The 25,884-nt window shown below is 35.7% G+C and overlaps 1 protein-coding gene across 1 annotated transcript; it reads right to left on the bottom strand.

The window, feature by feature from the left end:
* Nucleotides 1–15,235: 15,235 nt before the first annotated feature.
* Nucleotides 15,236–18,660, bottom strand: LOC113773119 (putative disease resistance RPP13-like protein 1). The gene is made up of 2 exons (XM_027317663.1): nucleotides 18,598–18,660; nucleotides 15,236–17,282 (listed from the first exon to the last, which is right to left on the bottom strand). The coding sequence occupies exon 2, from the start codon at nucleotides 16,977–16,979 to the stop codon at nucleotides 15,375–15,377; it is 1,605 nt and encodes a 534-aa protein (XP_027173464.1). The 5' UTR covers nucleotides 16,980–17,282; nucleotides 18,598–18,660; the 3' UTR covers nucleotides 15,236–15,374.
* Between the last annotated feature and the right edge of the window lie 7,224 nt (nucleotides 18,661–25,884).

Below are 25,884 nucleotides of genomic sequence, written 5' to 3'. Positions count from 1 at the left end.
GTGCGATAAATTTGGAGGATTAGAGGGAGTTTTGCGTAAAAGGAATTATATGACAAGAAGTGTTAAGAGTTAATTAGAGGGGCATTCAATATGTTAGTGATTAGAGACAAATAGAGAGGCAAAAAGATAGATAATACATCTTTCCTTGACATTTGTCAATTAGCCAACCAAGCTTGATCAACCAAGTTTGACCAAGACCATGCTTTTTTCTTCTTATCTTGACCAAACCTTTTTGTTTTTATCATTTTCTTCTTCTTGCACACATCATGGATGAAATTTTGAGAGAGGAAAGGGAGAGAAAACACAAAACAAATTCAGCCTTGATCTCTTGCTTAAATCATGAAGAATCCAACGAAAAATCCTAATATACTTCGATCAATCTCGAGGTAAGCTTGGAGAGAAACTTTTGGTGAAGTTTTTGAAGAAGAAAATCTTTCATCCCTCTTGATTTGCTTGTCATCTTTGGGTTTGGAGGTAAAGAGTTGAATTTGGCTAGAAACCATAGTTTTCTTTTCTTATCTTTGATTTTATTTGAGGTTTGATGTTATAGAAGCTAAAGGAAGCATGTTTGTGCAATTTCATAGCTTTGCTAGGGTTTATATGTATATGTTATTATGATGGGTTTCTTGTTGAAATTTTTGGCTTATATGTATTTATTGTTATGTTGGTGATGAAATCTTATGGATTTGTTAGGTAGGTTTGGTTGACAAATTAGGAAATTAAATGGAGGAATGTTTGAAAATCCATTGGAGAAAATTCTGCTTGTTGGCCGAAATTTAGGGCTGAAATTGCAGCCTTGATTTCTAAATTTTTATGATGATTTTAAGCTCAATTTTGCTCAAAATACTCTATAATATGTTAAGCTATAAGTATGTGTTAGATTTGAACAAAAATCATGAGTTTTAAGTGGTAAGAATACCATTTCTTTCACTGTTTTCATGGCTGGAATTCTGCTCAAAACTGACCGAGAGAGAGTGTGACTTTATATAGTTTTGTTCTTGGTTTTGTGTGATGAACTTGGCATATTACTGCCCTAAACACATAATTGGACAGTTACCCTAGTATGAGTAGTGAATTGGTTATAATTTTGTGTAGAAAAGTCAGAATTACGTTTCGTTTATTGCATTTGAAACTATATTCAGAGTGCTTTCTACCGTGAAAATTTCAGAATTTTTCTCAATTCCTATAAATATCTGTGATTTTTCAAAATTGACTGAATTTTTACACCTGCTCTGTTTTTCTACCGGATGAAGCAACAACCTGAGACTGAAATTTGACTAATTTGTAGATAGAATCTTAAAATGAGAAATTGTAATCCTTTGAGTTTTTTTTCTAATGGTATAAAGTTTATAAATTTTGGACTTCAGAAACTTGAGATATGATTTTTCAAATAGCATTGCGCAAAATTGGAGAAAATTCTATTCTTCGAAAGTTGTTAGTGCTTTCATTTCCAACTTCAAGTTGGAGTTGTAGAACCATTTTGAGCTTGGTTTTATGATTGGAGTTGAGATAACTTGGTTGGTTTGGAAGTGTTTTCCTTTGAATATAGTAGTTTGGAATAGTGGATCTCATGGCACTTTACATTCTTGATTTTAGGACTTGAAAGTGAGGCCGGAAGTGCTCCTGAAGCAAACACTTAAGCTTGTTGCCGTGGTGAGTGTTTCAACTGCATGTTTCGTGCTCATTGCTGCTAGAAATTGCTAGGCACTTGATTTGTCATCTCATAAGCAAATGTGTACTTTATCGCACTTGAACTAGTTCGACTAAACTTTTGATTTCTTATTCATGCATGTACCAGCAAATTTGATTTACAAGTAACCTGTATTTGGATTTGAAATATTTAAAATGCTTGAAAATATAATATGTTGAGCTTACTTGTGACTTGATCCTGTCTAGACGAGTGTGCTTTTATGTACACTCAATCTCTGTGAACTTGAATTACTTGATCTTGCATGTATATGTGTGTGCAAATGTAGGCCAGCTGTATTTCTCTTATAGCGGTTATACATGCATGACTTGTAAGCTGGTTGTATTTTCTTACAGCGGTTGAACTGGGCCCTTAGACCCTTATCTGAGACGTCAGGTAAGTTGGAACTTGGGTTACTCATGCGTATGTGTGAATATAAGTCGGTAACGGCTGAACACTGTGAAATCTCTGATAGGGAGCGTTAAGTAAGACGGCTCCAATCAATAACTGCGTGAGCGTTGACTAACAACCAGCGATTCCACTCGTAAATTCTTGAATACTTGGGGTTTTAAACCATATCATGAATACTTGATTCTTGAATACCTGGGGCTATAAGCTCAACCCCATGGCTAGTTGGTGAAATTGAGCCGGTAAAGGGTTTGGTCGAGGAGATTGACGAATCATGGGTACTTTTGGTGTTCGGACTTGGTAGGGGGATGATCGGTGGACGGAGATTGACGTTTAGTGGTGATCTACGGATATTATAATTTTCTGGTTGACGGAGAGTCAACGAATCTCGAACAAGCAGCTGTGGAACCTGTTCCTGAGAGCAGCCTATATTTTTTTGACATAAATGTGTTCTTTACCGTATATTAATGCATGATCTATCTGGTTACCGGATTACTAAACCATATGTCATGGTCTGCTTGAGTATGACTTGTTTTCCAATATCCTGTGAATAGTATCATGTATGCGAGTTTACTTGCCTGTTTTATTGGAATCTCACTGGATTTTTAACTCATTCTATAAATTTGTTTTCCTTACAAGGATGAGAACATGAGAGGTTGAATTGGGAAGGCATAGACTTTATCTAAGTTTTGTTAGTTGTTTGCGTAGCACTCCTTAGAATTTCTAGCTTGCTCATATGGTTTTGATTTTGTAAATTCAACTCCGTGACTGTATTTATAGATTGTACGGGCATTTGAGATCCATAACTGTACACATTGGAGGTTGTATTTATTATCGCCTTTATTACTGATGTTATTGTTCTAAAATTTCGTAGCGCATGACCGAGTCCTAACGAGAGCTGAGTAGGTAGTCCACCAAACCCTTGGGTATGTCCTAGGGGAGCGTGATGCTGTTACATAAACAACTAATTGTGGGTAGAAATGATGAAAAAAGGCATATTCTTGGTATGATTGATTTTGTTGTTCACATAAACAAACCGTCGTCTGGTCACAGAAACGAACGTGTACTAGTTATTCCAATCACAGGTATGGTAGGGATTGGCAAAACTACGCTTACCCTAGCTGTTTACAACAGTGAAGAAGTACAATTCTCATTAAAAATTTGGGTTTCCCTGCCTGTAGAATTTGATGCAATTGCCATTACAAAAAAGATTCTTGAATCTGCTACTAATAAAGAGTGCAAATTGTCAACTTTGGATTCTATTCGGAGAAAACTTCAAAAATGTGTTTCAACAAAAAAAAGTTTCTATTGGTGTTAGATAACTTTTGGAATGAAAAACATGATGATTGGGAAATTTTAAGTTTACATTTTAGATATGGAGAACCAGGAAGCAGAGTTATTGTCACCACTAGAAGCACTTTAGCTTTATCAATTGTTCGCACTGGCCTTGAATATAATCTTCAACATTTGTTTGATGAGGATTGTTCGGAAGTTATGAAGCAAATGGCTTTTCTAGAATTGAACATCCAGGTACCTGAGAAATTGGAACAAATAGGCAAGGAAATAGCCAAAAAATGTAAAGGGTTGCCATTGGCAGCCAAAACTCTTGGGAGTTTCTTGCATTCTAAATTTGATGAGGACTGGTACTCAATTTTGGAGAGTGCATTCTGGGACTTGGAACAAGATAAAAATGGCATCATTCCATTTTTTGCCCTCAGCTATTATCATCTCTTTGCACATTTAAAAAAAATGTTTTGCTTATTGTTCCATCTTCCTTCAAAACCATGAGTTTGAAGTGGATGACTTGATCTTGCTATGGATAGTAGAGGGATTTGTAGAGCCTAATAGTGGAAGAAGACTAGAAGACATTGGTAAAGATTACTTCAAGGATCTGTTGTGGAGGTCCCTCTTTTAGTGTTTGTCTGGCAATCCTAATTCTCCCGAGATATGGAAAATGCACGATCTTATTCATGGCATGACACAGTTAGTTTCTTCAAATGTATGCTATCGGATGGAAATTGAAAGTATCAATTGGTATCCCTCCTATGGAAACATTCGTCATTTGTTTTTAAGCCATGACAAAAGTACAGTTCTTTGAGCACCCAGAGTTTCTTGCATATCATAGTTTACGAACCTTTATATTCTTTTGCAAAAGTGGGGTTGGATTGCAAGAACTTAATGATGGCCCATTACTGAAATTTAGGTCATTAAGAGTACTGGACTTGAGAAAGACTGGTCATAAAAAGGTATCAATGTCAGTTGATCACTTGAAGCATTTGCGCTACATGAACCTTTCTAAAAATAAAATTTAGCGACTACCAGGGGAATTTGTAAGCTTTTGGCCTTACAAACACTTAAACTAATAAATTGTGATGAACTTCGTGAGCTGCCCCCCGGCTTGAAGAACTTAATCAACCTTGGGCATCTTGATATAAATATGTGGGGCAAGTTAGATGTTATGCCATCAAACTTGGGAAGGTTAACCAATCTACAGACTCTCCGTGTATTTAAGGTTGGAAAAGATGAAGGATGTGGCATTCAGGAGTTAGGGAATATGAGGTTTCTCAGAGGATCTCTTTGTATCACGAATCTTAATTTTGTAGCAAATGAAACACAAGCAAAGGAGGCAAACTTGAAAGAGAAGCCATGCCTTGACAAACTTGAGTTAGAATGGAGCAAAGATATTGCTGATAGCAATCATCAAGCTGAAGTTCTTGAAGGCCTTGAACCTGATATGAATCTAAAGGAGCTAGTCATTATGAACTACTCTGGCAACAGGTTTCCTGGTTAGTTAAGTTTACCACAACTCATGCTTACTAGTATTCAGTTGCAGCTCCATTCTTCCAGCCCTTGGGCAACTTCCATTACTGAAATTACTTGACATTGAAGGTATGTCTTCTTTGGTTCAAGTTGGCTAAACATTTTGTGCATCGAATGCTACCATAAGATTTCCTTCTTTGGCGTCCTTAAAATTTCTTTATATGCCTTCATGGACTGGTTTGGAAAACAATGACATGTCTCGCCTCTGTTTGCTCGCTTTTGAAGACTGCCCTGAACTAACTGAGTTACCACCATCACTTGACAACCATGATTCCTTGTAATTAACAATTACATGATGCCCTGGGCTTCAGGGATGGGTAGACAAGCTCACCGATGCTTTCAGATCTCGAACAGTGTTCTCATAGCGCTTTATCCACGGGCTGATGAAGGTAATGTTTTCTTAAGTTTGGCTAAGCTATATTGTTTTCCCTTTATCAGGAAAAAATAGAATAACATCAAAACAACCAGCTATTATGGATTTGACAATACAGAGAATCTTATGTTTAGGTGAGGGATGCAAAGTGTTAGAAATTTTTCAAAATTTGTATGATGTACATACATGTAATTAATATATATTCATTCATGTTTTTGATATGATACATTTTAGAAACATTCACAATACTATACATGTATCAAAAACATGAATGAATATACATTAATTACACGTATGTACATCATACAAATTTTCAAAAATCCCCCGCCATTTTCAAAATTTAGAAAATGAATTTGTAAAAGGTTACTGAATAATCTAACACTTATATGCATAAATAATGGTGTCTTTCGATTGAACCACTATTTTAGTGAAGGTTCTTTGAAATCAATCCTACAAGATGGTAGAAAAGCTTTGAACCACTTGGACATTGGACCAACCTCATAAACACATCACACACTGAGCAATGCACAACCATAAATTCTTCAACGATACATTTTACGGTCTTGTATCACTATCCTTTCATGAATGTTACAAAGTAAAGTCCTTAACTTTGTGGTTTGCCGAAAACCAACATTCATATAGGCGACATTTTAGTGCCCCCGCCATAGATAGCACTTTTAAGATTCGTTAAGAGTCCAATAACTCACTCTTACATTTGCACTAGCAAGAATAACATGTACTATTCTACATTGGGATGTCTAAACTTCACATAGTGCACCAACCACTAGAATGGTGCACTTTCACTCATTGAATTCAAGACTAAACGTTGTATCTAGCGTTGAATTGAGGTTCCACCATTAGTGATCAAGAATTTTGGATTTTAAACCCATCCCCCTTGATATCCTTAACACCAAATTCCTTGATAATCCTTTTGTCAAAGGATCACTCAAATTTTCATTGGATCTCACAAAGTCAATTGATATGACTTCATTTATGATCAAATCTTTGACATAACTATGTCTTAAACCGATATGTCTTGACTTACCATTTTACACTTGACTATATGTTTTAGCAAGTGTAGCTGCACTATCACAATGGATTGAGATAGGTGACAAAGGCGTTGGCCACAACAGTATATCACAAAGTAAATTATGTAGCCATTCAGCTTCTTTACATGCCGAAAACAAGTGCTATAAATTCTGCTGCCATTGTTGAATCAATGATACAAGTTTGTTTCTTAGAACCCCAAGAAATTGCACCTTCACCAAGCATAAAGATCCAACTACTTGTCGACGAATAATCATCTTTATTAGTAATCCAACTAGCATTTGAAAATCCTTTTAAAACTGAAGGATAACCGGTATAACATATACCATAGTCCTTAGTGACCTTTAAATACTGTAAAACTTTGGTTACACCTTACCAATGTAACCTACTAGGGTTGCTTGTATATCTACTCAACATACCAACTGCATATGCAATATCAGGTCTAGTACAAGTCATTGCATACATTAAACACCCTATAATCTTGGCATATTTCAATTGAAATTTTGGATCCCCTTCATTTTTCACAAAGTTTATTTTAGGATCCAATGATGTTGAGGTTGGAATACAATCACTTTGATTGAACTTGTTAGGAATCTTTTCAATATAATGCGATTGAGACAACATTATATTGTTATCATTTTTAAGATTCTTATACCAAGAATGACATCTGCCTCACCTATGTCTTTCATGTCAAATTTGATTGAAAGCAAAGTTTTTGTGACTTTAACTTGCTCCAAATCAGTCCCAAAAATTAACATGTCATCAACATATAAACAAATTATGACACTTTTGCCATCGTTAAACTTGCTATAAATGCATTTATCAGATTCATTTATTTTGAATCCACTAACAAGAATAACTTGATCAAATTTCTGATGCCATTGATTCGGTGCTTGCTTTAGTCCATATAAAAACTTTACAAGTTTACACACTTTATGCTCTTGACCAGGTATCACAAACCCTTCGAATTGTTCCATATATATTTCTTCATCCAAATCACCATTCAAGAATGCTGTTTTAACATCCATTTGGTGAATGACTAGATTTTGGATAGAAGCTATAGCAAGTAGTACTCTAATTGTAGCAATTCTAACTACAGGAGAATATGTGTCAAAATAGTCCACACCATACTTTTGTGTAAACCCTTTGGCAACCAATCTAGCCTTGAACTTATCAATAGTTCCATTGATCTTCATTTTCTTCTTGAAGATCCACTTACAACCAATTGATTTTGAACCAGGTGGTAAGTCTACTAAATTCTAGGTTTTATTACCCATGATTCAATCCATCTCATTATTAATAGCTTCCTTCCAAAAAGGAGCATCTTGTTATTTCATTGTTTCTTCATAGGTCTTGGAATCAGTCTCAGTATTGAAGTAATATGAAATTTGGTTGCACACTGTATCTCTAGTTCCTTCAACTATATACATTTAAAAGTCCGAACCGAAGTCTTTTGACTTTCTAACTCTTTTGCTCCTTCTCAATTCAATGGTTTCATTTTCACCATCTTTTTGTCAATTCACTTGATTTTGGAATAATATCTTTTATAGAGGTGAACCTATTCTCTTCAAAAATAGCATCCTTAGATTCAATTATGGTATTAACCAAAATTGAATCATTAGGTTCAATTACCATGAACCTATATGCTTTACTATTTTGTGCATATTCTAAGAACATACACTCCACACTTCTTTCTCCCAATTTCCTTTTTTAGGTTCTAGGAGTTTTACAACAACCCTACAACCCCAAACTTTCAAATTGTTTAGGTTGGGCTTGCTTTTATTCCAAAATGCATAAGAGGTTATAGAACTCTTTTTATTAGGAACTCTATTTAGGATATGACAAGCCATTAACAAGGTTTCATTCCAAAATCCTTAACTTAGTCCAAATTTTGACAAAAGTGCATTAACTATTTCTGTCATCACACGATTTTTCCTTTTGACTACACCATTTTGATATGGTGTATAAAAAACAGTCACCTCATGTTTTATCCCAATAGACTCAAAATAGGTAATATCATAATACTCTCCACCTCTATCTGTTCTTAGACATTTGATAAAGGTTTTACAATGAAGTTTAATTTCTGATTTGTATGTCTTGAATTTTTGCATTGCTTCACCTTTTGAGTGTAACAAGAAAATATGACAATATCTAGTATAATCATCAATAAAAGTCACAAAATATTTTTTTACCACCCAAAGTAGAAGTACCATGCATATCACATACATCACTATGAATAAAATTCAAGATTTTATATGATCTTTCAACTTTAGGAAATGAATTTCTTGTGATTTTCGTTAGCATGCATGTTTTGCATTTTCCTTCAATCTTATCACAATATGGCAGTAAATCAAGTCTCATCATTTCATACATTCTTTTGTAATTAATATGGCCAATCCTATTATGCCACAATTCAAAAGAAGACTAAACCAAATACGCAAAAATAATATCAATTTTATTATTTCTAATAGTAAATACATTCAATTTAAACATCCCATTGCAATGATAACCCTTGACTACAAACATACCACCTTTAGACAAAATAAATTTGTCAGCCTCAAACACAAGTCTAAAGCCAAATTTATTTAACAGATTAGCCGACACTAAGTTCTTCCTAACTTCCGATACATAAAACACATTCAAGGTTACAATATTTCCGGAAGTAAATTTTAATTCTACTTCTCCAATGCCTTGAACCAGAATTGTAACACAATTTTTCATGTAAACAACGGTGCTTTCATCCACCGGTTTCATGGACTTGAAGAACATTTTATTGTTGCACACATGTCGTATAGCTCCAGAATCAACATACCAAGCAAAATCATCTTCAATCATATTGATCTTAGAGATCATTGTCACAAGATTTTTTCTTGTGTTTTGGGAAGACTCTTGTTTCTTTTTCTTGTTTTGAAGAATCTTGCATTTGGACTTGTAATGTCCCTCTTTCTTGCAATAGAAGCATTGTCCCTTCTTCCTTTTCTTGGACTGGTTCTTGAGTTGTTGGTCCTTCTTGTTTCCTTGAGACTTTTCAGTTTGTCTCTCTTCAATCACATGCACTTTTGAAGTAGAATCTTGGTTCTCTTCAAAGATTTGAGTATCCTTCTTTTCTTGCATGCGAATTTCCTCTTCTACTCGAAGAGATTTAGAAGAATCTCAAGAGAGATATCCTCATTTTTATGTTTGAGGTCTCTCTTGAAATCTTTCCAAGAAGGTGGTAACTTATCTGTTATAGAGCAAACAATAATGGCTTCATCCATGTGCAGATTGTGTTATGTGAAGTGATTAAGAAACCTTTCAATTTCACTAACTTGCTCCATAACAGACTTACTATCTACCATTTTATAATTATTAAAAGATGAGACAAGAAACTTCTTACTTGTAGCATTTTCTTGCATGTACTTGGACTCCAAACGATCCCAAAGTTCCTTGGCGGTAGTAATTGAATGCTAGATATCAAACGGGCTGTCACTCATGATATTGTGGATGTGACCATGGCATATTTCATCGTCGTTCTCCCATTTCTGACATTTTCGGATGTCTTCAAGAGTTTCTTCCTCGAGATTGATGATCAATGGTTTTGGTGTGGTCAAAACATAGACCACTTGGAGTGCAGTGACAAGGAAATGAACATGTTTTTGCCAACGAATGAAATTTCGTCCATCAAACCTCTCAAGCTTGACATTGTTGGATGCCAACTCTTTCAGGGTACCAGCCATTGTAGAGTACAAAATAAAGCCTAAAGATTGTTGGGAATATTGCAACGAATTGGCAAATATTGTGACAAGAATTGGCTTTAAATCGTGATAGAATATCAATTTCCTTTAGGCTTTATTTGTCCGATATAACGTGCATTAATCTTGGACAGATATCCTTTAGGATAAGATAAAATTTGTTTGTCTTAAACTCTTGCACAAAGTAAGACAAATCCTTTTGAACTAAGGAGTGTTTTTGAGAAAATTGATTTTCTGTAGTAAATCACTCTCTACTTGACCTCTTTATAAAGGAAAGATTGTTTAAAAAACAAAAGAATTCATTAAATACTTTTATAAATATATTCATGTATGTAGGAATCCTTGAATTTGTGCTTAAATTCATAAAATGCATGAATTAAAGTGCTTAAATTTGTACACAATACTTTGAATCTATTCATACAAATATTTAATGAATTCTTTTATTTGTTAAACAATCTTTCCTATATAAAGAAGTCAAGTAGAGAGTGATTTGTTGCAGAAAATCACTTTCCTACTACTGTGTATTCTCTCAAGAGCATTCCTTAGTTCAAAAGGGTTTGTCTTACTTTATGCAAGAGTTTAAAACAAACAAATTTCATCTTATCCTAAAGGATATCTGTCCAAGGTTATTGCACGTTATACCGGACAAATAAAACCTAAAGGAAAGTGATATTGTATCACGATTTGAAGCCAATCCTTGTCACAATATTTGCCGGTTCATTGCAATATTCCCAACACAAAGTCTCAACAACAACTTGTAATTTGCCATTACTTATTATGTTGGTATGCTTACAAGTACTTTCCCATCCGCTTGAAAGTAAACTTGTATGTTTGATTTCTTTTATTGGGGTGTCATTGCGTAGATTATGATGAGGCTTTCACTTGGTTGTTAAAATATTTGGACCATGAGAATCTGTGGACTACGGCCTTTATTTACTCAAGCCAAATTACATGACTGAGCATTTTAGGATATGCATACTGTGTTTCGTCTTTTTATTGCACTGGAATCCTTGCATGATGCATAATTTAATGCATGGAGACTTCATTTAGAAATAGTTCTCCGGTTGGAAACTTTCTTATTTTAGTAAAGCAAGTTATATTATCATATTAAATGTTTGTTTAGTTTTGATAGACTATCAGATATTATGAGTCCATGTTTTATCAGTATTTTATTATACTGTTTTAGAAGTCATTTTTTTTCGGATAAATAACTTGTGGATCATTTAATTTTTTTAAGTTGACGAGTATCAATTGACTAGGTACCTTTTGAAACTGGAAAAATAAGACGAGACGAACTGAACCATTAATACAAAATTTCATTTGGGTAAAGAGGATTAGATGATTCTGTTCTTTATAAACCAGTTCTCATTGGACTATATTCCGGCTAAGCTTGCATACCATGATATCTCATCTGCATTAGCTCATTCCATTGTAAAATTCCTAACATATTTGAGCATGCTTGTATAAAATTTGAATTTCCATTCATTTGACATGTATGTATGGTGTATTTTCAGAAGATACATGTATGCTTGCATTTTAAGCAACTTCCTGTGGTTTGACCCCATTCCTTGTAACACTTCAGATAGCTGGAGTTGAGGGTTGAAGATCGTGATCTAGTAGTTTCTTGCATGAATGACTCGCGAGCCTAGATTTGATGCCCAACTGAATTGCTGTTTATGTTAAACAGCATCATCTGTATTAGAATTTGTTAATTTCGAATTCTCTACTTCTGCCCCTCGTACTTTTCTGATATTGTTTGGCATGTTGGCAAAAGCCTTGTGGATCACTTTACTATCTCGTTTTTCTTCTATTTTTCTCTCTTTTTTAATGTAAATTTGCCAGAATACCAAAACTTTATCAGGTCATGGTGTTTGTCAATTAATTCAGAACTCTTCTGAGGGAACAGACGAATTTGGGCTGAGGTATGACAGTTTCCAGAATAGGTCCTGCGGTTGTTAGTTAGATGTTGAGATATTCAATCATATAGCTGTATATACAATTACGTCATGACAGAAACATATATGGTAACAATATATACAGCTATATGATTGAATATCTCAACATTAGATGACCGTTTTGAATAATCAAGTTCATTTTTCAACTCTGTCATCCTGTGTGAAGCTAATGCTACTGAGCTTCAGATACCATGCTAATTTGAGCCCCTGGTAGAGCTATTTTGCTTCTCCAGACAGCAGAATGTAGTGCTTTCCTTAATTATAGACTCTAATTTCACTTCTAACCACTTGGAACGCAATCTGGATATAGCTCTGTATACCACCATATAATGAATTAAACATATTTTGTGGTATGCATTACTCAGAGCAAGAGATACACCGTGGAATCGGGTAGCTTTACCAGCCAACTATAACGGTTTTGCAGGAAAGCTGTTGAATTCTGCTTACAGGTAACTTCTTTTTATTGATAGATTTTTGTACCTGAAACAAAATTAAGCACAAGACATCTGGTAGCAATACTAGGATAGTTATGTGGCAGGCTTTCCAATCCCTGAATACCCATGCTGAGGCCAAAGCTTAGACAAGCTTCATTGTTGAATTAGACGTCAAACTCACATAATGAATCTAGTATTCACTATTGGGATTGGAGTACTTTTACGACTATATATATTGCTTAATGATCTGTTAAACAGAAAATAACACAATTAGTTCATGAAAATACGACCACGAGGTGATGGTTACTTGCATCTGAACGACAAGCATAATGCAATTGCAAACCACCGGTGTCCCCAGAAGAGCTATCAATGGAAACTGCAATCTATTAGCATTTTATACATCAAATGACCCTTTTGCTTGGGTGAATTACATCTTATAGATGTGAATCAGGTCAGCTCAACTAGTTTGTTTTGTACTTTTTGCCCAAGAGAGGTTCAAATTCAACCGGTATGTTTCATACATTTTGCTAAAGAGTTGTTCAAATTTTGTTATTAGCCTCCCCTCAGTGGTACTGTAAAATTACTATAAACCTGCAATGGGACCAGTGGACTACGTCTTCCTTTAAATCATAAATGTTTCTGTACCAAAACTTAAATAAGAAAATGATATCATCCAGTATATAATCCTCCTAATACAATTACCCCCACATATAAACGAAAATACTTGCACAGCTTAAAGATTAAGACCAAGAACGAGGGAAATTAATATAGAGACAAGACTGAGAGCAAATCATGGGATGGCACTGTTAGCTACAATATTTTCATGCTAATTGCATGTTCAGCAAAAGTAGTCAAATCTTTTTCACGCATTACTTGGTCATGGTTCAATACTAGTTCAACTGTGTTGCTCCAAAAAAAAAAGGAATAAAAATTACTTTAACTACGTCCTATTCAAGGTATTCAAGACACTATCTAATGATAATTATGGTATTATTGAAGGTAACTTAATTGATAGTATATGGATACATTTATTAGAAAACAGAGTTCCAAAGCTTAATATTAACTCCTCCATTTTGCCTCTGATTAGAGTGACTTTCTTTTCCATGACGTATGAAGCCATATGCAGTATATGCAATGTCAGCTAAGACCTGGGGACAAATAATTCTTTCAAATAATATTCTGCTTGTATTACAAACACGTTTTCCAATTAACTTTTTTTTCTTTTTAACCACCATTTTATCTTACATATATCACATTATAAAATGTGTTACAGTGATTATTTAAAATAATATGTCAAATAATCTTCTATCCAAACACAGTTAATGTTATCTTTGACCCTGGAAATAAACATTTTTTGGGTACTAAATTGAATGCTTATTGTTTGTAGGCACTCTGTGTAATCCTATTTTATTTTCCACCGAGTGAAGCAGTTAAGAGAAGTCAATGCAGTTTGAAGAACTTTTGATTAGTCCATCCTGTTAATAATAGTAGTATACTTTGGGTTTGTTCTAGTTTGAGTGTACTAATGAAAGTGCAGGTCCAGAAAGATATCCGAGATCGTGAATTTAGAGCTGTAGTTTGGCCGCTTTTTGGTTACTTATATAAGCTTTTATCAGGCATTCAACATTAACATATTTGGATACCAAGAGGAAATGGAGAGTTCTAGCGAAAAAGTTTTTACAAATACCTAAACATTTAGGTCGAGCTTGGTTCTCCATCAAAATTGGAATTGCATGACATAATATGCTACACATTTCTATAATGACAAGATTTTGATTCCGGTCCAATCCTAATTCTTTAGAGCACCTAACAAAATTCTACAATGTAATGCTTCCTTCTCAGAAAACTAATTTCCCTATGAGCATACCACCTTTGATCCAAAAGCAGATAGGTTTGCTAATAATTCAAAGCTTTCTCTAGGAATTTATTGGAGGCACATCTGCTCAGTGTTTATTTTCCTCTGTTTAAATAAGAGATGTATCACATCAAGAACAAAAGAAATTCAATTAGGAACAGCAAAATCATTTCCTCATGAAGCCACAAAAATTCTATCTCAAAGGAAAATTCTGATGCTCGATAGCACATATAACGTTTCAGTAGATCCCTTGTGGTTTTTTTCTTATTTTTTAACGAACTAGTAATTGTGATTGCATACAAGTAAGACCCAGAAGACAAAACCAGACTAGCTAATTCAGTTGCTCGCACAAGCATCAACTAGAAGGGTTAAAAACATAAATGAGTATCAAAGGAAATAATCGTCACTGACAGAGCTTTTAGATCATTTCCACATTCCACTCTGGTCTACATGCTGCAGTGCAAACCAATTTTATTTTGGATGTACAACAAATCCAAGCCATCAACATATTCAATGGTCTGTGTTTTTTTACATCCAAATCCTAGACAAACCAAATTCGTTAAATTTTGCAATCATACTCTCTCTCCCTCTTTAAGAGAACTTAATGCAAACTTTATGCTTCATCCAGAAGAATGTCAGCTAGAGTAAGAGGGCTTAAACCATATAAGTGAGTTCATTATTCACTTTGTTATTTGCTTTACTAACTAATATCAGCTAAGTGGATATTTGCATCATAAAGTTGCTGAATATTGTCATATAATAAAAGGCAGAAAAAGGAAAAAAAGAAAATTGCACTGAGATGGAAAAAGCACTTTTTGTTATTGGTCCTAGCCGTTTCTCAGTTCTTATAACTAGAAGGTTTGTTTTGGTGAAATATATGAAAACAGTTTCTTGGTGAATTCAAAATTGGCTCAAGTATGCTAAATGACCGAAAAGGAGAAATTAACAAAAAACTCAATTAAACAAAACTAGAAGAGAGATAAAACTAGTGAGTCTTTAATGATACAATAAGAGCACAAGCAACAAGTTCTTACCTCATAGCACTAATCTAGCCTATTAAGTCTTCAGTATCTGCTCTGTGGGGATATCTCTTCATAATCTAGAAAAACTGAAGAAACATGTTCGATCTTAGACCAATCCCGGGCATTCGGATACCTGCACTGTTCTATAATTCTTGGGCAGTCTTTGACGATTATTGTTTCAACTGAAGCTGGAATTCCATCATCTGGTAAAGACCGCAACTCTGAACATGCAATAATCTCCAAGTGTTTGAGGGAATGCAAGTATGAAAGAGATGGAAGAGATACAAGTTTGGGGCACTGCTTGAATCTGCACTCAAGAAGTTTTGGGAAGTCACCATCCTCCATACCATCCCACACCTCTAGGTTCAACAAGGTATCAAGTTCTAACTTCTCTAATTTTGGGAATGCATGAAGATATTGAACCCCATTTTTTCGATGGAATACCTGATCTATAACTCTTACCCCATTCATTTCATATATCTCAAGAAATTGTAGAGATGGCAACATGCCAAGTGATGGCAATAAAGAACAATTTCTACACTTGAAAAGAGTGATTTTGACTATTTGGGCAAAAGATGGATCACTTATCCATGATGGTAATTTAGATCCATTGAAGAAGAATATCTCTAACTCCTTTAGGCCGAAATGGGGCTGCAGACATTCTAATATCTGCTCTTCGACTTGCACTCTATCGGAGTGACAAGTAGACCATTGCAACTGTAATTTAGTGATGTGTTTCTTGTTACTCAGGTTAGCTTGCTCTGCCTCGTCAGGACTTGAGCTATTTTCCAGCCTTGAAATGCACAACGATCCTCTGAGGTTAACTAGATTCTTTAGCTCTCCTATATAACAACCATCTTTCTTTCCAACAAGGAATCCACTCAAGGTTTGTAGGCTTGTCAAACTTCCTAAACCAACAGGCATAGACTTCAATTGTCCAATAATGTCAAGATCAAGATGGCGCAATCTAACCAAATGCCTTGTGTTTATGGGTAATCGACAAAGCTGCAAGCAACCCTTCAATTTCAATGTTTGCAACAAATAAAGGGAATCAACTGTTTCAGGCAAGTACTTGATAGATGTCTCTGATGCATCCAAATAATGCAAATATTCAAGATCCCCAACAGAGCTAGGTAGTTCAGTTATGTCTAGTTGATGTAAATCCAAAGTCCTCAAATGTTTTAGATGAAGGAAGAGGTCATGTGAGACATGATTAAAATCAGTAGCACACTCACAATGTAGCATGAGAGTTTGCATACCCAGAAAACTTTTGAGAACTCCTACAATGTGTAAATCAAAGTTCTCACAGAAGAGAGACAGATGCTTGATCGTGCTTGGAATGCTGACCAACCCTACTTCATCTGCGAGCATGAAATCTTCCATTGGCAGCTGCTCTTCACCCTCAAACAAATTACTATCAAGCATATTTTCGTTAACTGCGAACAATTGACCATATAGGTTATCATATCTTACAGGCACAAACAAATTGTCTTCCACCATCGAATCAAAAACAGTACCACCAACAATCTCTATTATTTTCTCGTTTTCTGGCTCAAAAATTCCTTGCGCAACCCACAACTGAACCATGGAATCCTTATCAAATTCAAACTTGGGTCCAAACAAACGGCTGAACAACCTACAACTCATTTTGGGAGACCTTTCATGGTCTGTAATAGAATTCAAAGCCACCTTAGACACAGATTGATCTCATGCTGAGCTTTCTGTCATTTCCAGAAGGTCAGTGATTGTAGTGCTCCCTGTATAGCTTTTGTTAGATTGCGAGGCTACATCAGACACAGATTGATCTGCCCTTGAGAGTTCTTCCACTTTTGGTTTACAATTTTTAAAAGGCTTCAAGCTAATTTCACTCAACTTCTGCACCGCCATACCCTTTACACTTTTCTTTTTTGAACGTAAAACCATCCCTGATGGGGAAGGTTCAAGACTCTCCTGCAAAGCCAAATAAAAGTTATTACGCTTCATGTGTAAAAGAATTCAAATTTCCAGCTAGCGCATGGCTTTAATAGATTCAAAGCTAAATGGGATTTGTAAAAAACGTCCATTTCGCTGTAACTCTTCCTTTTTTTTTTTAGGATTTGGAAAATTGAGAGGCCGCTCGTATGATTACCCGGGTTAAATAGCTCAAGATTAAATTAAGGGAGTGATATCTCTACAAATTTCACCCCATAAAATTGACATAAACACGTTCTTGCAGTGAGAGTGGACCTCAATTATATTTTATGTTGACCAGAAAATAGGTTAAATTTTGTAGATCAAAAGTACGTTAAGAAAACTTGGATCTGCAGCGTCCTCATCTTTCGGCCCTTTGCTTTTGCTTTCATGAAGCAACTTTTGACGTTGGGGCATCGTGGACCGATTGAACGGCGGAGCGGAGGATCAGAATTGGAAGTAAGAGAAGGATAAGACACCTTGTTAGGTATGAAAAGGATAAGATCCGGAAGAAAAAGCAGAAATGTTAAGAGTGAAATGAGAGGGTGCAAGGAAGATAGTAAAGGGATAATTTCAAAAAGGGTTAATTTCACATACCTCCCCTAAGATTTTTGGCAATCGCAAAAACCTCCCCTCAAGTTCTAAAAATTATCCCTACCTCCCCTATTTTCACTATTTAAGTAACACTCTAGGCCCAAAAGGCTATATACTTTTTCTCGAAAATCCTATAATGCCCTTGAGTTATAATTCACAATAAAAATGTAAAGGAAAAAAATGATTCACATTCTCAATTTCATTTATCTTTACTTGCTATCACTATTACCTACTCATCAACATCTAAATCACCATTAAATAAACACTTATCTTTGTTCTAATATTTCTCTTTTACCTAAAAATTTCTGATGCAAACCATTGTATCAACTATAAACGCTACATCAGATACCTAAAAACTTATCTATAATCTCATATCAATATCAGATTTTACTTAATACACAACAATATTCATCAATATCGCTAAACTTCAATTCCATGGTTACCACCTTTTTAATACAAAATAATCTAAATCACCACTACTAATATCAATATCCAATATTCTTGTGAAGTGAATTTAGCCATAGATATTGACTTCACTCCATGGGTAAACTCCCGACTGAAAGCAATTTTAAATGTAATTTTAGGTAAGCAAGATAACAGCACCAAGACAGAGGACTCTTTAACATAATGAAAATTCTTAAAGACCAAATTAGTTGAGATAAGAGGCAAGCATTAAAGATCAACATCGATAAAATGAGGGAGTTACTCATATTGCACTTACTGTATCCCACTGCAGTTTGTGCAGACAAATGTCCAGAAGTTAACGCATACATATTGAGGCCCCTGTTGGAAGAAACCAAGTCATTTGCAACATAAATCATATTGGTAAATCAGTTCTCAATTTACTAGATCATATTGATAAAACAGAAATCACTTGCATTTTGAACTATTGAAATAGAGCATCTAGCAATTAAGCTCGAAGTTCAAAATTAAATTTCACATGGAGAACTTAAATCAAGCGACGAAGTTCCAAAAGAGGCTTTGTCTAATTCACTTCATCAAGTAGCAACTATTTTCAATATATTAAAAGTTGCATTGCATTAGTGTTCAAAGTTTGATAACAACTCTATTGTCAAGAAATTTAACGAAAATTGATCGAAAATTGGAAGGAATTTGGGGTCTTGATGGTGGTTTATTTGTTTGGATTGGGTTTTGTTTTGTTTATTTCCTGGGTTAGTAATTTGGGCTCGAGAGCTAAAGCCCATGCATTTTGTTGGGTTTTACTTGATAAAAATGATAGGCTGGCCCATCCCCATTTGCTTGGATTTTCAAATGGGCTAGGAAAGTTTCAGCCCAAGAAATAAATAAAATGGCCCAATGGCCCGTTTGATTAAGAATTTGGTAATTGGATTTGCGAATCAGTCCCTGGATTTTCCCTTAACTATATTGTGGCTCTAGAAACTTTCATTTTCTTTCAATTGGGTCCTTAATTTAATTGCAAATAGGTCCTTGAACTTTATTTTTCTTTGATTTCGACCCTATATTTTTGAGATGATTATAATTTGACCCCAAAGTTGCTAATTTTTGTAATTAATTCCTTCATTGTTTTAATTTCTTGAATGTAGGTTGTTTATATGATTTAATTGATCCAATTTCATGATTCATTTTTATCTTTGTGATTGTTTTGTTAATTAAAGTGGTGCCTTGACCTTTTCTTTGTATTTTGGAGAGTAAATAAGTGAACTTGTGCATTAGGACATCAACTCAAGGGAGGTACACCCTATCCTTTATTCTTGACTTTATTTGACCTTATGTGCCTTATGTGACTTTATGTGCTCAATTGCATGCCATTTGAATGCTTTCATTGTATTTATTTATTTATTCGCTTTATTTGTTTTAATTTAGTATTTTTATTTTATTTTAGTTCAATTTTTGATCTTTTGAAAGGCACTTGAATGTCACAATTGTAATAATTAGGCTATTATATCATTTCATTTAATTCCTTCCCTCTTAGATTGTAGTAGGTTTCCCCCCCCCGAATGTAATAGTTAGGGCTTTATTTGTTTTACTTGCCTTATGTGTGTTGCATGCCTATGTGCTATGTGTTACCGCTTTCTTAGGACGTGCATCTAGATATCATGCCTATGTGTTATGTGTCTTATGTGATTTATGTGCTTATTTGCTTTATTATGCTTTATCTGATTTTCTTAGACTATAATAAATGCATGTCATCACACTAGTCCAATGCTAGCTGTGATTCCTTTCCCGTCACCACACTAGTCCAACGCTAGTTGTGGTTCTTTGTTTCGATTTCCTACTAGTCCAATGCTAGTGAGGATCCATAGACATGGGCTAGTCCAATGCTAGACCTTTAGGGACCTCCCTCATTAGATCATATTTGTATGATTACACTTCATGCATTTTTTTCCATTTTTAGGATCTTTATCATTTTCACATAATATTTCCCCTAATAAAATATCCCTTACCCCTATGTATATATAACATTTAGAGTTGCATCTCATTTAGGAAATTAGGGGGTAGATTAGTGCATTTTGCTTGATTAGACTAGAGATAGCCCCTTGGATATGGGATATGGACGAGTTTGGCTTTTTTAGCCTTAGCACGCTCGTATTCCCTCTATTAAAAGGGAAAATTGAGTCACGAACATTAGTCCCCCGTGCCCGACATGATGCATTCCTTTAAGACATGTATATTTCTATAATTATTTTGTTTCTTTTTCTCTTCTTAGAGTCTCATATTTTTGCATTATTCGTGACCTCTCCAAAGAGTCATTATTGGGCATCACAATTAATGTGATTAGCACCACTCAAGCTTTGAAGAGAAATTTTGCCCCCGATACCCTCCTAGGTTTAGGGTTTGCATTCATATAGTACATCCAAATGTGATAAATCTTTTGGTTAAAATAAGAAAATCCTTGACTAAATCACGCAACTAGCCTTGGCTAGGTCGAAGGGGTGCCTTGGATTTTTATCCTTGCCTTCCCCTTCGTCAAATGTGACTCCCGAACCTTTTTCGTTGGTTTACGTAGACTAGGAGTCGTTTAAAAGGGGTTTCTTTCTACTTTTTCCTTTAAAAAAAATTCACTTTAGGTGACTTGGTACACCTTAACTCTATACCAAGTGGCGACTCCATTTTTCATTCAATAAACCCTTTTAAACTATATTTTGGGTCAAATCGTCGCATTTTCATGTCCCATTTAGACCCATATTTTTCTTCATTCTCTTTGTAAATCAAAAATTCATTTTTTAAATAAAAATTCACTTTTTAAACCATTTTATTTTTTCTTATAAAAAATGGGGCGCGACAGAATTCAAGAGTAAGTTTGATTAAGAACTTGAAGGAAAATTCCTCACGATTTCTGGTTGTAATAATCTGTCTTTCGCTCATACAATAGGTGCCTTTTATAGGCTAAAACTAGGGCAAATCTGGCTCACATAAACCTGGAATAGGAATTCGGTCCGCATAAAGAGCCAGCTCTTTAAGGTTTCCCGATAAGGCCCAATAAGTAATAAAATACTCAACGACTAACAACTACTAAACTAGGCAGTCTTTAAACAACTACTAACTAAGCTAACAAGTATGAGATCATTCTTTCACTTCAAACATACAAGTGAACAAGGTAACTTCATGGTCCATCAAATCTTCAAACTTAGCTTGCTTCCTGCTTGTATAGTGAATGATCAAGGCTCGTAAAGCTTGCTTCACCTTCTTGGATCTTGATCTTGGCATCGGACCACCAATGTTGACCAAAGGATCCTTGACCCAAGATTGAAGTTGTTGCACACCCTTATCCGCATCATTCCCTCTCTCCTCGAAATGATTCGTCCTCGAATCTTCAAAGTCTGTATCAAAGTCAAAAGGGGATAGGTCAGACACATTAAAAGATGCGCTTATGCCATACTCACTTGGAAGTTCCAATTTGTAAGCATTGTCGTTTATCCTCTCTAGTATACGAAAAGGTCCATCTCCTCTTGGATGTAACTTGATCCGTCGAGATGCTGAAACCTTTCCTTCCTCATGTGCACCCAAACCCAATCACCGGGTTCGAATACAACATGTTTTCCATCCTTATTCGCATGTTGTGCATATTGCACATTTTTCTTCTCAATTTGAGCTCGAACTCTCTCATGCAAGGTCCGAACAGCCTCTGCCTTTTTGACACCATCTGCGCTTAAACACTCATCAACAGGAATAGGTGATAAATCTACAGAGGTTAGCGGCTGAAACCCATAAATTATTTCAAAAGGAGAATGATTAGTTGTAGAATGAGTGGTTCGGTTATATGCAAACTCGGCAATAGGCAAACATTCGTCCCACTTCTTCAAGTTCTTTTGAACAATGGCTCGAAGTAAAGCACCAAGGGTTCGATTGGTTACCTCAGTCTGACCATCCGTTTGAGGATGACTAGAAGTAGAAAACAGCAACTTAGTTCCCAATTTTTCCCAAGGTGATTTCCAGAAATAGCTTAAGAATTTCACGTCCCTATCACTTACAATAGTACGCGATACTCCATGCAATCTAACCACATCCTTGAAGAATAAATCAGCAGCATGGCGCGCATCATTTGTTTTCCTACAAGGGATAAAATGAGTCATTTTAGAAAATCTATCCACTACAACAAAGATACAATCCATACCTCTAGAAGATATTGGTAAACCAAGCACAAAATTCATGGATAAGTCTGTCCAAGGTGCATGAGGTACGGGTAGAGGAGTATACAATCCATGAGGGTTACTCCTTGACTTTGCCTGCTTACACTTTAAACACTTATCACAAATGTTAGCAATGTCACACCTCATTTTAGACCAATAGAAGTGTTCATGCAAAATGTCAAGAGTTTTATCAATACCGAAATGTCCCATCAACCCTCCGCCATAGGCTTCTCTAACAAGTAATTCCCTAAGTGAACAGTTGGGAATACATGCCGATTTTCTTTGAACAAGAAGCCTTCATGCCTATAGAACTTTTGAAATGCAACATGTTCACAAGCTTGAAACACATTAGAAAAATCGTCATCATGTGCATACAAGTCTTTAATGTGCTCAAAACCAAGTAACTTAGTGCTCATGTTAGTAATCAAAATATAACTTCTAGGCAATGCATCTGCAACGACATTATCTTTCCCCTTCTTATACTTAATGATATATGGAAAGGAATCAATAAATGCAATCCATTTCGCATGTCTTTTATGCAACTTACCTTGACCCTTAAGGAATTTAATTGATTCATGATCAGTATATCTCACAAATTCCTTAGGCATAAGATAATGCTGCCACACTTCAAGAGCACGCACAACAGCATACAATTCTTTATCATAAGTAGGGTAATTAAGAGCTCCCCCACTCAACTTCTCACTGAAAATGCCAACAGCCTATTATTTTGATGTAAGACAGCCCCTATGCCGATCCCATTAGCATCACATTCAACTTCAAACGTCAGATCAAAATTAGGCAAAGCAAGAATAGGTGTTGAAATTAACAAATTCTTAAACTTATTAAACGACTCTTCTTGCTCTTTTCCCCATTGAAACCCCACATTCTTTTTAATTATCTCATTCAAAGGTGCTGCAATAGTACTAAAGTCTTTACAAATCTCCTATAGAAACTTGCAAGACCATGAAAAGACCTTACCTGAGACACATTGGTTGCAGTCGGCCACTCCATGATGGCCTTTACTTTGGCGGGATCAACACTTATGCCATTTGCACCAACAATATAACCAAGAAAGTTAACTTCAGGAGTGCAAAAGACATATTTTTCCAAGTTAGCAAATAGCTTATTTTCCATGCAAGGCACTTAAAACAAGTCGCAAATGCTCAACATGCTCATTTAAAGACTTGCTAAAGATCAAAATATCATCAAAATAAACAACAACAAACTTCCCAAGAAAATACCTTAAAACATGGTTCATTAATCTCATGAAAGTACTTGGAGCGTTTGTTAAGCCAAAAGGCATCACAAGCCACTCATAAAGACCATACTTTGTTTTAAAAGTAGTTTTCCATTCGTCACCTTCCTTTATCCTTATTTGATGATAACCAGATCTTAAATCAATTTTTGTGAAAATGATTGCTCCATGTAGTTCTTCTAGCATATCATCTAACCTAGGAATAGGATGACGATACTTAACAGTAATTTTATTAATTGCACGACAATCTGTACACATTCTCCAAGTCCCTTCTTTCTTAGGCTCTAGAATAACCGAAACTGCGCAAGGACTAAGAGATTCACGAACCGGTTCTTTTTCAAGGAGGGAGTCGACTTGCCTTTGAATTTCCTTTGTTTCCTCCGGATTTGCTCTATAGGCTGGTCGATTTGGTAGAATTGCTCCAGGAACAAAGTCGATTTGATGTTCAATGCCTCGAATTGGAGGTAATCCTTTCGGTAGTTCCTCTAAAAACACATTCTTGAATTCCTGCAAAAGAGAGTAGATTGCACTAGGAAGAGAATCGGTTATGCCTAGTGTGTAAAAAGAAGAATAATCAGCTTCCCTGTACAGAAGTACAATGAGAAGACTTTGTGCATTCAAAGCCATATCTATCTCACACACACTTGCATAGAAACTCCTTTTTTTCACTTTCAAACTCTCGGCCTCATTGAATTTTTTTCCACACGAATTTTCTTTTTCACTCAACTCGGCCTCTACTTTCTTTTTTTCCCTCATTCTCTCTCTTATTCGGCTTTTTCTTTGCCTCTTTCGATTGCCTTTTCTCTCTCTCTTTTCTTAAATACAATTGTTCTTCATACACTTGTGTAGGTGTCAATGGTGAAAGAGTGATTTTAAGGTTGTCCATAATGAATTTATACTTATTGGTAGGTCCAATATGATCAGCCTGTCTATCATACTCCCAAGGACGTCCCAACAAGACATGACTAGCATGCATAGAAATTACATCACATAAAACTTGGTCCTTGTATCGACCAATAGAAAAAGCAATTAAGGACTGTTTGGTCACATTGACTTCCCCCCCATCATTTAACCAAGACAATCTATATGGTTTAGGGTGATAAGTCCATAGAATGTGGTTTTGCTCCACAAAATCAATGGCTACACAATTAGTACAAGAGCCACTATTAATGATCATAAGATACCTCATCTCCAATTTTGCATCTTGTATGAAAGATATTAGTTCGTTGGAGATCATCTTCTTGAGTTTGTGCGTTAAGCACTCTCATAGTCACCATAGTTCATGCTACGGGGTCCTCATCTATCTCAACCATGTCATCATCCTTCCCTTCTTCTTCAAGCGGTGGCATGTCCGCATATTCCTCCTCTCCTTCGTTTTGCCACACTTCCTCTTTATTCATGTACATGATGCTTCGGTTAGGGCATTGAGCCATGAGGTGGCCAATTCCCTTGCATTTGAAGTATGCCTTTGGCTGGTTGGTAGATGTATTTGCCCCTGGAAGAGTCGGCTGCGGGGTTGGTTTAGAAGAAGTTGCACTCGGATGGGACGGTTGTTCCATCCGCTTGTTTTCCCTCTCTCGATTACCTTGCCTTGGCCAAGCATTGGATGTTGGCAATTGATTTCTTTTCCACGGAGTGGAAGAGGATGTAATGGTTCGGCCACTAGGTGTCTTTAGAGGTAAGGCTTGCTTTTCCAACTTCTCTGCATAAGACACCATTTGTTGAAGTTCAAAGTGGTCTTGAAGCTCAACCTTCTTCCTAATTTCAGGATTTAATCCATTAAGGAACCTCGCCATGGTTGCTTCCGGATTCTCTTGTACATTGGCCCTTATCATCGCTACCTCCATTTGTTTGTAGCACTCATCAACCGAATTAGAACCTTGAGTGAGTCGTTGGAGCTGATTGTACAAGTCCGTGGTATAATGGAAGGGTACAAATCGTTTCCTCATCACTTGCTTCATTTCAGTCCAAGTGTCAATCGGTGGTTCCCTATTTCTCCTCCTTGTGGCACATATTTGCTCCCACCAAATACATACATAATCTTGAAATTCAATAGCTGCAAGTTTCACCTTTTTCTCTTTAGAGTAATTGTGGACTGCAAACACTTGCTCAACGCGCCTAACCCAATCCAAATAAGCTT

This window comes from Coffea eugenioides, chromosome 6, assembly GCF_003713205.1.
Source record: "Coffea eugenioides isolate CCC68of chromosome 6, Ceug_1.0, whole genome shotgun sequence".
Taxonomy (NCBI): Eukaryota; Viridiplantae; Streptophyta; class Magnoliopsida; order Gentianales; family Rubiaceae; genus Coffea; species Coffea eugenioides.
This window is presented reverse-complemented; position numbering and strand designations above follow the sequence as displayed.